This window comes from Chiloscyllium plagiosum, unplaced genomic scaffold, assembly GCF_037043375.1.
Source record: "Chiloscyllium plagiosum isolate Xiang-an unplaced genomic scaffold, Cpla_swu_hap1 HiC_scaffold_1, whole genome shotgun sequence".
NCBI lineage: Eukaryota > Metazoa > Chordata > Chondrichthyes > Orectolobiformes > Hemiscylliidae > Chiloscyllium > Chiloscyllium plagiosum.
In genome coordinates this window covers 67,387,683-67,405,157 of record NW_028270139.1, presented here as the reverse complement: position 1 = coordinate 67,405,157, position 17,475 = coordinate 67,387,683, and the positions used below count along the sequence as shown (strand labels likewise).

At 39.9% G+C, this 17,475-nt stretch overlaps 1 protein-coding gene across 13 annotated transcripts in view; it reads right to left on the bottom strand.

Moving 5' to 3' along the window:
* LOC122550847 (LIM and calponin homology domains-containing protein 1-like) overlaps positions 1-17,475 on the bottom strand; it is a 365,967-nt gene that overhangs the window by 104,977 nt on the left and 243,515 nt on the right. For 10 of the 13 annotated variants that reach the window (XM_087987661.1, XM_043692191.2, XM_043692236.2 and 7 more), the window contains exons 5-9: positions 9,838-9,868; positions 5,929-6,039; positions 4,126-4,321; positions 1,991-2,243; positions 856-1,176 (exon numbers count right to left, since the gene is read on the bottom strand). In XM_087987661.1, coding sequence (XP_087843787.1) covers positions 856-1,176; positions 1,991-2,243; positions 4,126-4,321; positions 5,929-6,039; positions 9,838-9,868 — 912 coding nt within the window. Of the gene's footprint in view, positions 1-855; positions 1,177-1,990; positions 2,244-4,125; positions 4,322-4,381; positions 4,705-5,928; positions 6,040-9,837; positions 9,869-17,475 lie in introns of those variants that run through there. The other 3 variants (XM_087987684.1, XM_087987701.1, XM_087987693.1) reach the window with 2 other exon arrangements.

Genomic DNA, 17,475 nt, shown 5'->3' with positions numbered 1-17,475 from the left:
GTTTCTGATGATTTGTCACCTAATACTGAGATATGCCACTGTTTTGCAGCATGTTTAATTATCTTAAAGACAATTTTACAGTGTGCGTCTGTAAAAGCACTTTGAGAATTTGGGAGTGCGTTCCTCATGATATTCAATTCATTAACATTTCCAATATGCATTTGATGGTAAGGTTTTGTGCTGGGAGTGCAAGTTTCTAAAACCATCTCTATCACGTTCAAAGCATACTTGCTCATTGTTGTTAGCAATATAAACCAGTATTAAGGCATAAGCACTACACCTACAAAATATTTCCAAAATTGGTATCAAACTGTTAGTTGCACAGTGATGTCATGCTGAAATGAATAACCCAGCTTGGCTGTATTGATAAATAGCAACATCTGTAGTACATATCTATTGTGACTTAAATATTCAAACACAGCACAAGAGTTATTGACTGAGAACTTTTCTAGATTATCAAAGAAAACTTTGCTTGATGTGTTTCCAGTAACAGTTAAAAAGTCAAAGCCAAAATGAGCATCAAGCAAGCACACTTAGGTTATACATTCCCCAGCGTCATCACTTATTCCTACCATACCATGTCAAAATCAATCATTCAAAATCGAAAGGATGAATTTTCCATTTTAAGAGCATTTTATGTAACTGACTTCAAATGTAATTGAAATGAGATCTCTTTATGCTTAAATATTTTCTCTGATCACAATTTCTCTCACATTTAAAGATTGTCCTAATTGACAGAAATATTACAGAATACCATGGTATGATAAAACCTAATAAAGCTCAAACACATTGTGCCTCATCACAAAATGTCATGCCTTTACTTCACCTCTGAGAACTCCACACAATGTTTCTGACCTGCAGTATCGCTTAGATGCTGGCATGACTGTGATACCAGCTTTCTGAATTCTCTTCAACTTCTTGATTTCTTCTTCATCTTTCCTCTCCCACTTTGTGTCTTCTCTGGGCACTCTGTGTCCTGAGTCTTCAGCCACACAAACTTGTGAATGATTCTTAAGACTATCAGCATCCCCAGGAAGAGACGATTCACATTTCACTGTTGCCTTGGAATGATCAATTCCTTGAACCTCAGAAAATGTAGATGACAGCTGGCTAAACTCTTCGTCTTGATAGGATTCCTCATTTTGCTCTTCCTCTATAGTCTCTGGGTGACTATGACTAATGAGTTATATATATATTAAGACAAAAAAAGTTGCAGATCTTATACAAACACCCAATTTAAATTGTTAGCACACGCCATTTATATTCTTCATTAGAATCTCATTAAACAACAATCATAGACAGTGGAAAAAACCTCAAAGAGTTCCCTTTAGGCATTCTGAGTTACTACCTTACCAACAAGCTGTGAAGGTAGCAGCTAAGTGAAACTTAACTACGACTTTTTCACAGCAGTATTTTTACAACGTTCTACAGTGGCAATTGGATTTAGAAGTTTGAAGTTGCAGACTCGGCTGTGACAAAATATTGCTGAGACTATCACACCTACCTCCTTGATGACAAATATCTTGACATTCAGCATGTTTTTTTCTCACAAACTGGGATTACAGAATATAACCAAATCTTTTAGTATAACACCCATTCAGAAATCTGTTAATTTGATCATTGCTGAACTATTTGCAAATACAGTCACTTGGTTCCCTTAATTGCATTTCAAATGAAGGATGTATTTGTATCAGGATTCAACGGCAATAAGTCCACTTTCATTGGACAAAAATGTAAGATGTTGTCTATTGGGTACTAAGAGGTAGCAATTGTCATTGCTAGGACTAAACACACTGTCCACTTTAATAAGACCATCAAATGAACCGCAAAACCATTTACAATTATGTCAAAACATCTAGATGTATAATTGAATCACATTGTAATCACTCCACAAGTGACTAGAATTAGACTCAGATTTTATTGTCATGTGTACTCACTTATGAATCTTACTCACACAGAATCTTGCTTAGCACCAAATGACAACACTTACCTGAATGGTCGCTCTGCTGCTACAGGTGAAGTAGTGTTACTCCAGCTCTTCCGATAATTTTCCCCTCGCTCTGCCCGTTTTTTCCGAAGAGGTGCTGGCATATAGGCCGTATGATTGCTCTTGTTGGGTAGATATTGGTTAAATGGCACGGATGACTTGGGTTCACTATAGGAAGTCCGTCTTACAGACATGTCGTCTCGTTTCATGTCAGGTGCCTTCTGTGTTACATCTGTTTCAGAGTCACTGCCACGACCTTTCAGAGTATGCAAAAGGATGGAGTCAGAAAATGACACAACACCTTTCAGCAATGTGCACATGAATTTCCAGAATGCTGATAACCTGAACGTTATTTGTCTCCTTTTCACCTGCAGCCTGTCAGACTTCACGATTCATACAGTCCTGAGCCTCCATCCAGACCCTATCTCTTCACACGTTGGGAAATATGGAACCAGGACTGTTCTGTTTTCTTTATCTTGCCATATAGGAGCAAGTGGCAAGGGAATGATATCAGGAAGCAGGATAATTCCAACTTCCATACAGTGACTGAAAGAGTTCAAATGAAGAAGAATCCACTGATCCCTCACAGTGTAGCACAACGCAGAATGCCTGAACTTGGCCCTTATGCAAAATGCTAGTTTATACAATGGCCCTCGTCAACATAATCCTGGAGTCACAGGTATATTCCACATTTGAACTTTTTTTCCCCCTCTTGTTGGGTAGATATTGGTTAAATGGCAAGGATGTCTTGGGTTCACTATAGGAAGTCTGTCTTACAGACATATTTTAAATCTCTGTAGAGAACAGTAAGCTCTGCATAAAACCTTTACTCAGACAATCAGTACATTGGTGATAAGGAATTGTTGTGAATGAGAATACTAGGTATTAACACTAAGTAATAGCTAAGTATATTTCAAGGTGCATGTTTCTACTGCTATTCAAATTCTGCCAACTGCTTCACAAAGAGGGCTGTTTTCTTTGTTAGTTGAAAATGAAACTTCCCACTGCCATCTCCTTATTCACACATCTCCAGAAATACTATCCAGGGCATGACTATAATATACTCCATTTCCCAATTCAATCATTTTAAATGTATGCTTTCTTAAATTACATTTGGTTAGTTTATATACTTTGTAATTACGTTTCTGCTTTAAAAAGTCTCACTACTCCTGGGTGGCATAATCACTCCTCCCACCAGCAGGAACCGGGGTTCAATTCCAGCCCCAGGCTGTGTACAGTTTGCACATTCTCCCTGTGTCTGCATCAGTTTCCTCCCACAGTCCAAAGACATGCAGGCTAGGTGGATTAGCCATGGAAAATGCACTGTTACAGGGTAGGATAGGGCGTGCATCTGGCTAGGTTGCTCTTTGGAGGATCTGAGGGGCCAAATGGTCTGCTTCCAAACTTTATTCTATGATTTCTGACGTGAGTGTTTTCTCCTTTTTAGTCTGACTTTTACTGAACTTAAAATGCTTTTGAAAAGCACAAAACCCATTATAATTAGGTAAGAGTATTAAACACAGCAAGACAATTCATGCAGCAATTTTTTGTCTCTAGCAATTCAGCCAGATATAGTTATTGAGAAATATCACCTTTCATAGATAAAGTTTGCATGCATATCACATCAAATAGATCAATGATCCTTCAGCGTACATCAATGTAAAGCAGTTCGTAACAGCACATGCTCATACTGTAACTTGTACCAACTTGTCCAAATACTGTTTAACAAAGCAGTACAAAGGTACCTCCAGGAAATCATCATACACTACTTCAGTGTCATTGTTTCCAAATAACTGAAGCCCAATGTAAATAATATGTAAAATCTGTAATATTAATCAAGGCATCAGTCTGCCACTTAAACAGCATCTTGATGGCACTGAACAGATCTCCATTCATACGTACAGGTTTCCAAGTGCAAGACAACATTATCTGTATCCACAGAGCAATACAGGGAACGCTTATATAGCCGAGCTGTGCTGGCTCCATGTCACCCTGAAATAGTGTGGTGATCTATACTTTTATCTAACTACACATCCTGACAGATTTATGCTGTGCATTAGTAGCTGTAGACAGTCCCAAATTTACTACAGCTGCTGAATTTGCACACAGCTGATACCTGGGACATTATCATGACCTACCATCACTACTTCCTCTAAGTAGCACCTCTGGGGATGGTGTCTGTTGTGATCGTGATCCAAATGAATCCAGACTATCAAAGGAATCATCTCTGGTATGTCTGGGAGGTGACAGGGAGTCGCTGCGTTCAGAGTCCCAGCTGTCAATGTAGCCACTGTCACGAATGCTTCTTTTTGGACTGTCTGTATCATCCATCTCCTGGTGACAGGCAGAACATGTAAGATCACATTAAGGTAGATTTTTTAATAAGTTACTTACCCCAGTCTTGAAGAGTTAAACCAAGAAAACAAAATCAGCATCTCAAACACCATATTCCACTTGTGTATTATGGTCCAGAGAAGTAGATAAAATAAAGATTACACTGGCTGAGTTTGGTCTAGCTGTGCATTTTCCAACTTTGACATTCTCCTAATAAAATATCCTTTCATTTTCAAATAGTTCTCCAAATGGGGACAATCGATTTTGTTCATTTCCCCATGTACAGGATCTTACGCCTGACCATTCCCAGAGCAGAGTGACAACTTGCGAATTGCAGTGTGACAAAGTCTGTTCTCAATTTTCCCGACAAGTGAAATTCCTGGATTAAGGAGAAGTAGCTTTTAGAGGTAATCAGCAATGAAAATATGCAAAAGCTTTTCCTCTGCCCTTAAAAAGAACTTGCTCCAGTGTTCTGCTGCTTGCCAGCTATTGGCTTTGAAGGCTATGAACGCAGTTGCATCTGACCTGCATGGTTGGAACAGTGAGAACAATCGCTGCCTTTCAGAGCCACTGATTATAAATTCTTTCCAAGGCAAGAAGCCCATACTAAACACTGAAACTCTAGCCCAAGGAAAGGTCAATGGCAGCCATCCTACGTTACACTCAGCCCAGCGCCTTGTCTCAATTAAAAATTACTTTAATGTTAATTGCTACAGCAAAGAACTGATCAACATTTGCATGCTCAAGAGATTTCAATCTCACTTTTCAAAAGTCTCCATTAATTGTGACAACTTAATAGTGATATTTTCCAGAACTGAAATAAAAGTTACATTTGATACCTCACCACAGAATTAACACCAGTACCATGCTAACAAGAAATTCAGCAACAGCACACGATTGGAATACAGTGGTGTTCTTGTTCACTTCAGTACTCTTATCACGTGGTTCAATGATCTAGTCCTTTTTACATTTTGTTAGTCATTTTCTACTTTACCAATTGATTTTAATGCTTAGATTAAGAATGTTGAAAGTGGATGAAGAATGCAGGGAGTGAGTACAGCAAGTGATGAAATGACATCTTTCTAAAGGTACAAAATATTCTTAATGTCTCACACTTGGCCTATTTTAAAAACAGTGAATGAAGGCAGTTATTAACAAATTCAGTTATTCAGTGTTGAGGGTGAAACAGCTTTCCCTCTCTCACCGGTTCTGGGGAAAGCTTCTGTTAAAAAAACATAAAAATTTTGGAATTAAAAATGTGATATCACCGGAGCTATTTATCACATATGGTAAAAAATAATTACCTGATATATTCTTATAGACTCTACTGCGCTAATATAATGTTTCAGTTAAATTTGTAATGATTGAGATTAATTTATGATGAATCCATCAAGCAAGCTATGGTACAATGATATTATTAAGCATAATCTATAAGCAAACTTTCAGTTCCTGCTTAATATTAACAAAATACAAGGTTGAGTTTTTGAAAAATTGATGCTTAATAATAACACAAGCAAAATGAGCATGGGTGGGGGAGGGGAGTTAAAGTTGATGGTCCTGTACACTAATTGCAACAATATTGGCAAATGAAATTGAAAATGTACTACCTTTTGGATCTGAGATAACAATCCTTCAAATTCTTTCAGGTTCAGGGTCGGCCCACTGTAGGATGTGCAGCTGTTTGCTGTTTTTCCCAACCAATATATAGTGATCAAAACCTGAGGGATATAGATATGTTAGTGAATTACGATGCAGAATACTGCCAAGATCAATGTTATGCCCTCATTGCAAAAAAAAATCAGTATTTCTAAAAATAGTTATTGCCAAAGAAAGAGTATTTTCAAAGACATATAAGACAGAATTTAATGAGGGTGGTGGTAGTGATAGGGGGGAGGGGTAGGCGGAGCAGAGCTGCTGGCAGCTATCAGCAAACTGGCTCCGGGAGCCTTTAGGAACCCAGGACTCCTGCCAAGCAATGAATCTACGGACATGATCATTTAGGCACAGTTTTGTTTTTATCAGATACGGGTGTTCTCATTCTTTCATGGGATATGGTCCGTGGTGGCAGGGACAGCATTTGTTGCTGATCCCTAGTTGCCTTTGAGAAGGCTGCAATGTACTCTTCTTAAAGCATTGCAATCCATGGAGGGTACCTACACCCACAGGGCTGCTGTGAAAGGAGCTGCAGGATTTTGACCTAGTGACAGTGAAGGGATGGCAATATATTTCCAAGTCTCATTGCTGTGTGGCTTGTTGGGGAACTTGCAAATAGTGGGGTTACCAAACATCTGCTGGCCTTATGCTTCTAGCCGATAGTGGTCAAGGGCTAGCAAGTTGCTAACTAAGGAGGCTGAGTGACTTTCTGAAGCGCTTACTGTAGATGGGACCCACTGTGCTAATGGATGTTTTAGTGGACAGGGTACCAATCAAATGGGCTGCTTTGCAAGGTGAACCACCATCCAGGATTTTCTGGGACTGACCTGGAGTTTAACTGGATGGCCCACATCCCAGGTCATGTATCCTGGTATCCCTGCAAGGAGAGGGCTTTGACTTGTCACTGCTCAACCATCATTGGTGTCTGTACAAAACAGAACTGGCACAGTGCCACTGCACGCACACAGCCAGCAGGAAGCAGTGCCCAACATCACACTCTTCCTGATTTCACAATTTCACCAACTGGATGGTCGGGGTTAGGTAAGTGTTGAGTTGGGGTACAATCAGGTCTGGCGGTGTTACTGCCAGGTACAGCTTCTTTGATCCAGGTCTGAAGGTTACTGGACCTGTGGAGTGTCCAGCTGAGCATAAGAGAGGACTGAAGTTTAAATGGTATTGGGGTGAGGTGGTGGTTGGCTACAGATTTTTCAATCAGGAAGCCATATTTAAAGAGCAACTAGCCATCTGTTAGAGTTTGAATAGCATTATGCATATCTGATTGCTTTGCATCTGGATTTCTCTTGCTCCCGCACAAGGAGACATTCCAATTCCAGGAAGAAGATCCTCCAACAGCATACAAGATCACTCATTGGGATCAGTGGTTCAATTTGAGGTGGTACATTTTGGTACAAAGAACGTGGAGAAACAACTGGAAAACAAAGTGTGCTATTCAAAAGGTTATGCAGGAACAAAGACACCTGGATGCAAAACGCATGAGGCATTAAGCTTGGCAGGATTGGTAGCAAGGTACTACCACTGTATTCTAGGATTCATTATGATGACACCAAAATTGGAGATGTCGTGGACAGCAAAGAAGGTTATCTCCCAGTACAATGGGATCTTGACCAGATGGGCCAAGGGGTAGCAAATGGAGTTTATTTAGATAAATGTAAGTGCTGTATTTTGGAAAGGCAAATGAGGGCAGGACTTATACACTTAATTGTAAGGTCCTGGGGACTGCTGCTGAACAAAGACAGTGCAGGTTCATAGTTCCTTGGAAACGGAGTCGCAGGTAGACAGGATATAGAGGGCGGCGTTTGGTATGCTTGCTTTTATTGGTCAGAGTATAGGAGTTGGGAGGTCATGTTGCAGCTGTACGGAACATTGGTTAGGCCACTATTGGAATACTGTGTGCAATTCTGATTTCCCTGTGTGAAACTTGAAAGGGTTCAGAATGGATTTACAAGGATGTTGACAGGGTTGGAGGGTTTGAGCTATATGGAGAGGCTGAATATGCTGCGACTATTTGCCCAGGAGAGTTGAAGGCTGAAGGGTGAGCTTATAGAGGTTTATAACATCACGAGGGCATAAATAGGGTAAATAGACAAGGTCTTTTCCCTGGGGTACAGAAGTCCAGAACTGGAGGGCATAGGTTTAAGGTGAGAGGGGAAAGATTTGAAAAGGGACCTAAGGTGCAACATTTTCAAGCAGAGGGTGGTACATGTATGGAATGAGCTGCCAGGGGAAGTGGTGAAGGCAGGTACAATTACAGCATTTAAAAGGCATCCGGATGGGTATATGAATAGGAAGGGTTTAGAGGGATATGGGCCAAATGCTGGTAAATTGGCAAATGGGACGAGGTTAATTGAGGAGATCTGGTCGACATGGATGAGTAGAATGGAAGTGTCTGTTTCCGTGCTGTATATCTCTGTGACTCTATAATAGGAGTATAGAGTACAAGATCTAAGAGGTTATATAAGATACTGGTTAGACCTTAGCTGAAATGTTGTGTACAATTCTGGATACAACATTTTAGGAAAGTTGTGAATGCTTTGGAGAAGATGCAGAAGTTTACAAGAATGGTTCCAGGATGAGAAACTCTGACGATAGATTGAAAAGAATCGGACTGTTGTCCTTGGACAGGAGAAGGCTAAGGGGAAATTTGATAGAAGCTTTCAGTATCATTACAGAACAGGATTAAGTAGAGAAACTGTTTCCACTCTTAACAGGATTGTGAACTCGGGCCACAGGTTTAAAATATTTTGCAAAACAAGTAAATGTGAGGTGAGAAGAAAAACTTTCACACAGCCAGCAGTTAGGGGATAGAGTGGAAATGAACGGAAGCATTCAAGAGGCTATTGGATGATTAATATAGCAATCAATCATTAATCATTTACATAGCAACTATATCTAGGGTTACTGAGAAAAGACAGGAGATTGGCAATAAGTCAAAATATTCAGAGAGCTGATTTGGACAGGACAGGCTGAATGACCTCCTCTGTACTGTAACTACTCAGTGATGCTGTGAAGTGAGGACTGAGATGTCACAGTCCAGCTGGTACATCTTTATCCTTCTTCATCCTCGAGTACTGGATGACTCCCATGCTGCCCCTAGCCATCCCTCTCCTCACAGGCAGCCTGCCAGGTGTGCTTCTGGTACGGACTCAGTTTGAAGATACAACTTTAAGGAGTGGCCTCATTATGCCCAGTCCCTTTAAATTGTGAAGTCAGCACTTCTGAGTACTAAATTTCCAGCTCAGTACGTTTTTCCAGCACCAGGTGACTCTATCCCCAACAAGTTCAAAGGACTGTCACAGGATGACATATGCAAGTCACCAGCTTTCACTGGACGGATTGTAAATGACATGAAAAGCATGTGAATTTCACTAAATTAGTGACACAGGATTAATTCATTTTGATTTACATTACATTTGTATTTAAATTACAAGAAGATGGGTTGAGAAACCTATCAATGAACTTCTCACTGCTAATAGGCAAGTCTTCCGTTTTGTTACCTTCCTGCTATTGACTTGATCTCTTCCAATTTCCCCATTGCCAGGTGTCTGACACACAGCCTGCAGCACAGTTCTCCCTGCTACCCACTAGCTTGCCCACGCCAGCAGGATCCAGTCCAATGTCTCTACCTAGATATTCATCAGCTAGAACTAAGTAGGCATAAAGTAAAATATTGTACCCACCATCCCAGATTTTTAACATACCCATGTATAGAACATAAGGGACATATCAGTGCAACGTCATAGTTGCAATCACCTTTAAATAGATTTGCAGCACTAAATCAAGCAGGCTGTTTTTCTCAATTTTCATAAAAGTCATCCATAAAAGTGCTCATTTAAGACACTTACATTTTTCATTTTCCTGCTGTAATCTGATACCCTGAATTAACAAAAGAGACAAATAGTTAATATATGCCATATGATTAATTAATGACTTTGTTTCCAATACAGTTTTCTAAAAATTTGGACTGCAAAAATAAACAGGATAAAATAGGAGATCAATAGGTATTGTGTGTCTTAAAAAACATTAAGTAGGTACTTCCCCAGGACTTGATGGGATCTATCCCAGGATGCTGAGGGACGCAAGGGAGGAGCTTGCTGGGGTCTTGACAGAGATTTTTGTATGCTGTTTAGTGACTGATGAAGTATCAGAAGCTGAAGAATAGACAGTGATGTTCCTTTGTTTAAGAAGGGCAACACGGATAATCCAAGAAATTGTAGTCTAGTGAGCCCTACATCAGTAGTAAGGAAATTATTGGAGAAGATTCTTATTTTCTCACAGTTGGAAGAGAATGGACTCATTAGGGATAGTCAGCGTAGATTTGTGCCAGGACAAGGAGCTCTTGTCTGACAAATTTGATTGAGCTTTTTGAGCAAGTAACAAAGATGATTGTTGAGGGTAAGGCAGTGGATGTTATCTACATGGACATTATTAAAGCATTTGACAAGGTAGGCTGCTTCAGAAGATTAAGTCACACAAGATCCATGGTGAATTGATAAGGTGGATACAGATTTGACTTGGTCATAAAAGACAGAGGCTAGTTGTGGACATGTGTTTTTTTCTGATTGGAGGTCTGTTACCAGTGGTGTTCTGTAAGGATCAGTGTCGGGACATCTGTTATTTGTAATTTACATAAACGATTTGGATGAAAATTTAGGTGGCCTGATTAGTAATTTTGCAGAAAACACAAAAGCTGGTGAAGTTGACGATACTGCAGTTGGTAATCAAAGCAGGATATAAATCAGTTGTCCAGTTGAGCAGAGAAATGGCAGATGAAGTTTAAACTGGAGAAGTATGAGGTGATGCATTTTAGGCGGTCAAATGCAAGAGTTGATTATACAGTTCAAATTATAATCCATTGCTTGTATTTATTACAATCATATATTCATTTAATAAATAAACCAACATAATTTTCTTATGCTGATCTTCTTGGGTAAGCTTTTGCCCTGTCTCTTGAAATGCTATGTTATTTCTTTTCCCACTGTCTGGCTTGATACCTCCCAGCTAGATATGAGGTATTTGTTAATAAAGCTGGTAAGGAATTCTCATGGAAATTGTTTATTGAGTGTGAAGTGAGAATGTGAAACTCACTGCCATAAGGTGAGCCGTTGAAGTAAATGCCAGTTATGTTAAAGGGAAGCTAGACAAATACACATGGGAATAAGGAATTAAAGAGCAATTTGCTAGTGGGAGTTGAAAAGGGGTAGGGTATGGAACATCAGCACTGGAACCAACCAGTTGGGCTGAATGGTCTGTTTCCTAACTTCAAATCTGACATAATACTATGAATTTGCTATTTGAGCTATTTTTCTTTTAATAATATTACACCATCAATATTTTGTATGAATAATTATACATTTGTAAACAGAAACTTGAAAGGCAGTATTATACAAGTTTTTTTAAGAGTTAATGAATGATGCTGTACTTAACTCACAGTAGCAAGAGATTAATTAATATTTCTACTACAACCCGTAGTTGTCTTATGAATATCAGTTTAACCTTGAGGAGGAGACTACTGTATTCATAATGATGTCCAGACCCAGAACAAAGTTTTGTGTTTGATTTCAAAATTGGAGCACATTTTCATTTCACTATCAAATAATATGAAATAATTTTTTTTAGATTTGATAAGGTGCTGCAAAAAAGTTTAATACACAAGGTAAGATCACATAGGTTAGTGTTAATTTATTAGCTTGGATAGAGGACTCACTAATCAACAGGAAGCAGAGAGTTGGGATAAATGGATCTTTTTCTAGTTGGTAGGATGTAACTAGTGGGGAAATAAGAAATTTACAAACGCACATTTACAAAAACACAGGCTAGGCGAATGGGCCAAATTAGGCAGATGAAGCTAAGCGTGGATACATGTGTGGTCATCCAATTTGACAGTGGAATCGAAAAATGACTAATTATCTAAATGGAGAGAAAGTTCAGAGTGCTTCAGTGCAGAGGGATCTGGATGTTCTCATGCATGGCTCACAGAAAATTAATATGCTGGTAAAACACATAATAAAGAAGGCAGATGGAATTTTGCTATTTATTGCAAGAGGAATAGAGTATAAATGTAGGGAAGTATTGTTGCAATTATACAAGGTATTAGTGAGACCACACCTGGAGTATTGCAAATGGTTTTGGTCCTGTTACTTGAAGACATATGTAGTTGCATTGCAGGCAGTTCAGAGGAGACTTACTAAGCTTACTGGTCCACCAGTGAACATCACTTCCAGGCCTTCTCCAGCAGTGGCCCTGCTTTGTACTGTAAGTCTGCAGAGCAACTGGCCTCTGAGTGACCAGCAGCTCAATGAGGCAGGACATCTAGTTGGAGGGAAGTCTCACCTCGTATGAATTAAGGGATTAGCCAGTCATCCACCACATTTCCACATGGAGCCCACTAAAGCCCAGCCCCAGGTTACAATTGTCTCCAAATATGGAAGTGTTTGTTAGTTAAGAACAGAAGAAACTTCAATAGTAAGGAGGAGATTTGGAGATGGCTGATAAGTGTAATTTGCAATTTGCAGTCTCTGTCACACAAGTGGGCAGGTAATAGAGGGTCATAAGCTGTTGGGAGTTTTGTATATTCTCCCCAAAACATCTACTTTGCCTCTCCAAAAGTAAATTTCTTGATCTGTTCAGTGCCTTCCCAACAGAACCATCCCCAGATTTATTGATCACAAGCTCAGGATGCCAATAGGTTGGTGAGGATGTTTAACCTGTTTAACATGTTGAGTGCGCCACTAACGCGCTCTATTGGGAATTTGTTGCCAATGACTGAGTTCTGACTAAAGCAGTCACTTGGGAATCTGCTATCTGATTTATGAATAAAAAGCCAAGACCCATCGAGTGAATAGCACCTCAGTCTAAACTCCCTGCGATGAGAGTTTCCCTCCAATGAGAGACAGGGATCTTCTACAGCCATGGCAACTTTCAATAGTGGAAGTGTTGGCTCAGGACAGGATGGTGTTGCTGGCTGTCTGTCTTATCAGTGGATTCAGAAAATCGTATGAAGGCACCATGGTTATATTTCTCCAGCCCCTTTGAAGTGCCTGCTGTAGGTTGTCTTAAGTCTCTGCAGCATTTTAGAGTACAGGGATCACTGCTGGCTAGAAAACGAAGACTAAATTAGTCTCAGGTTTCAGATACTGGTCCTCAAATATCCATCTCCTCAGTCAGCCAAAGGATGAGCTGTCACATGAAAGATAATGATGAATTTTATATGTCATCAAGCGAGGGATGCCCAAGACATGGAAAATAGTCCCCTGTGCTGTGGGAGCTTGTTGGAAGAGGACCTCAGTTTTCCAGATGTTTAGTGAAAAATCCAATTTCCCAAATGCTTCAGAAGAAAGAGGTGAGAATGACCTGGAGCTTAGTTTCTGAGTGAGTATACTCAAGTCTCAGTCACAAACTGGTGATCTGACCGAAGTTGATTTTTGGATTGAAGTAGGTTGAACAGTTTCCCATCTATTCTGTGAGTTATCCCCACGGCTGGAGGGTAGTTGCTGGAGATGAGGTGTGGTATTACGCTTAGGAAGATGGAGGAGATGTATAGATATGGAACTGGAGAAGCACAGCAGGTCAGACAGCATCAGAGGAGCAGGTATTTCCTGCTGTCTAACCTGCTGTGCTTCTCCAGCTCCACATCTATTGACTCTGGCTTCCAGCATCTGCAGTCCTTACTATCTCCAAGATGGAGGAGATGGTTGCTACATTGGTGGAACTTTATTTGATCCCAGTCTCCACTAACATTGGGCACATGTTGGTTCCATTGGTGTAAATCGTAGCTTTCATGGAATAATGCATAAATAGAAAATGTCACACTAGCCGTGTATTTTACAAATACAGGCAGCCCCCGGTTTTTGGAAGTTCGCTTTACGCCACTTCGCTTTTACGAAAGACTGACATTAGTACCTGTTTTTGCTAATCAAAAGAAATCCGAAGAGGATTTTTGCTTTTACAAAAAAAGGTGAAAATTTTCCCATATAAATTAATGCTTCTTCACTTCAATCTTGGCATATGAAAGGTTTCATAGGAACGCTCTACTCTCAGATAGCAGGGCAAAGCTGTAGCAGAATTAACATTCGATCTCAATGTTGTCCAAATGCATTATACTGCCACTGGACATTACTCTAAATTAAAAGCAGTCTTTTTGCCTACTTGAAAAGGAATTAAGAGCTGGAAAAGCAATTTATGTTGGGCCTTATACTGTGAAGGAAGCTGATCCATAAAGCACTGAGTAAAACGTTGTGACAGCTTGAATTGTACTGCTAGCTCCGAACATGTGTTTTTCTAAAGCCAAAAAGTCACCTCCAAGAACTGAGCAATAACTTCTGTCCTGGTTAAGTGGGATTGATCAGCTAATGTTACATAGAATCATGCAAAGATTATTAACAATTTGCAAATGTTGCAGGATTTTTCTTTCAAATGTATTGCTTTCTCGTACTTTTGAGGGTTGTGATGGAAAATGATCTCATGGCTCCCAGCAGCCTGCCTCAGAATGGTCATTTATCATGTGAGTATTGGAAAACTGTGGAAGTGTTCACACAGACAGTTCTATTCCATTCTTACATTAAATCCATAGTGGGCGGCACGGTGGCACAGTGGTTAGCACTGCTGCCTCACAGCGCCTGAGACCCGGGTTCAATTCCCGCCTCAGGCGACTGACTGTGTGGAGTTTGCACGTTCTCCCCGTGTCTGCGTGGGTTTCCTCCGGGTGCTCCGGTTTCCTCCCACAGTCCAAAAAGATGTGCAGGGTCAGGTGAATTGGCCATGCTAAATTGCCCCTAGTGTTAGGTAAGGGGTAAATGTAGGGGTATGGGTGGGTTTCGCTTCGGCGGGTCGGTGTGGACTTGTTGGGCCGAAGGGCCTGTTTCTACACTGTAATCTAATCTAATCTAATCTAATCAATGGTCGATATTTTTCCTCCTTTACCCTAGTGGTGCTGAAGCAATTGCTGCATCCCAACATCACGTGAGCTTAGATCAAGTAACTCTACATAAAGCACCAATCCTACCTGGGGTCCATATAATGGTACCTCAGGACAACACCCAATAATACATTAACTACTGGAGCCGTGAGTAGAATTCTTATATACATACAGATCTCATAAAAGTGGATGAAATCATTTATCTGAAAACTTTACCAATTAAACCAATTAAGCAGAATCTCCTCTTTTTATTTATGCTGATTTTTGATTGAAGGAAAAATGTATCTTTGCTAATTTTAGCAATGTAGGAATGATTTGGAATGGTTCACGTCTGTTTTTCAGGAAGCTTCCATGCTGTGTAAGCTACAAACTGAAAGAGCTTTTATACATTTCATATACTGAGGGTTTTAAATGTTAGAACAAATATTCTTTAATTCATTGCATATATCCTGATTGCCATTTCTGCAGTAGTCTTAAACCATTAAATGCAGCTGTAATAATGAGGTTGCTTGGCATCTCCCCAGGACAATGGAGGACAATGGGAGTGATGCCAAACAGCATCCTTTACAGTGAATGAGTTAACTGAATGGCTAAACAGACTAATGAAGTGTAGAAATGCTGTGTTATTGCATTCTAGCACGATTATGTAACTGCTCTGTTTTTCTTGTTTTGTCTGTTGATTAATAACTGCATTCCAATATAAAGGAAATTCAATAAGTTTCTGATTCCATGGACACCGTTTAAACATCAAATTCAAACACGACAAAGGCACACACAGTCCAATTAATCTATAAAGTTGTTCTTACTAAATTATGAGGATCGCCCAAAATTGAGCAAGGTCTCTCACAAATCAGTCCAGCAATAGTCTGACATAATCATACTAATAGGACACACCAATGCCCTACATTCTTCCATCACTATCACAGGCTACGTCTGTTCAAACAATCGGAGCATGGCAGATCAGTGTACTGTTAATGTGGAGCAACCCTAATGTCATCAGTATTGACGCACAGAGAGGATGTTTCCTTTCTGATCACTGCCTACCAAGCTTCCTCAACTTATTTGGTACTCCTCCACTTTGAACACAATTTTGAGAAAACACGGAGGGTAGCAATACCAGAATGTATTGTTATGATTTGCATAGAGACCAACCATTTTATAATTAGACAAGATTTCACGTTTGAAGATATTTACTACGACAGACTGAAAGTTCTTGTGACTAAACACTGTTTTTATAAGAAACTTACATATTTAACCACAAAGCAGAGCTTTTAACACACCTGAAAAATCAGATATACATTAAACTGTCTTTTAAATAGATATTGAATTCTCCGAGAGGAATTCCAAAATGACTTTCCACACCCAAGAACTTACTTCCAACCTTGCCTGTTTCCAACCTAGAAACCTTTAGCTTGAGAAATATCTTTCACAGTGTGTTTTCCTGGTGAATTTCATCTTTTCTAAAGTAAATCTTCCAGGCTTGTTTTATCTTCTCATGAATTTGGCCTTTCCAATCTTAGCCACCCATATTGCTGCATGCTTAACAATAAAGACCTTTGGCCTCTGACTGCTGTCTCGTTTTATCCTGGAACACTAATAGTGTCTGGAGATTTTGGGGATATCCTAGAAATACATCTATAGCAACATAAAGCACATAGAAATTGTACTGAGGTCGAAATATATAGAAATACATGAGCATCCTTCATTCATCTTGGTACTAAATAATCATGTTAAATCACAACTGTTTACAAACCAACATTTTCAACACTGCTTTGAGATATTAGAGAGTCATGGTATATCCACAATCTGCACACAAGCCGATACCATTGTCTATAAATATAAACATTTTGGCTATTTCCCCCAGTAAAACAATTTGGACCGTCTTTAATCTCTAACAGTCAAATCGCCCACGCTAACTATCAGGTAGACTTCACAACAAGTCACATGATCATCTTCATTTTACTGTAATTTGAAGTCATAGTCCCAAAACATAACAACATTATATTATAATTGTAACAGTACCCGCTAGGGACTTGAAGTACATGATTACGTGTATCTCAGGGGTTCCATCGTGACCATGGTATGTGAATTGGGTTAAGAGGGACAATAGGATGCTAATTTGCAGTGCAAATGCTGCAGAGGTCAGCTGGGTCAAATGGTTCATTTCTGTGAAACAAAATTCAGCCAGACTGGGATAAGGTAAAAGAATCAAGTCAAGGGAATAGCTTACTTAGCATCATTGGGGAGACAGGATGCTAACTTTTGGAACATTTTAGAGAACATCTCTGGGACACATGCACCAAACAATCCCACCACCCTGTGGCCGACCACCTCAATTACCCCTCCCACTCCACCAAGGACATGCAAGTACTGGGACTCCACCACCACCAAATCCTAGCCACCCAACAACAGGAGGAAGAACACTTCATCTTCTGCCTTGGGACCCTCCAACTACATGGAATCAGTGTCACTTTCACCAGTTTCCTCATCTCCATTCCCCCCCCCCCATGTTATCCCAGATCCAACCCACCAACTCAGCACCGCCCTCTTGAACTGTACTACCTGT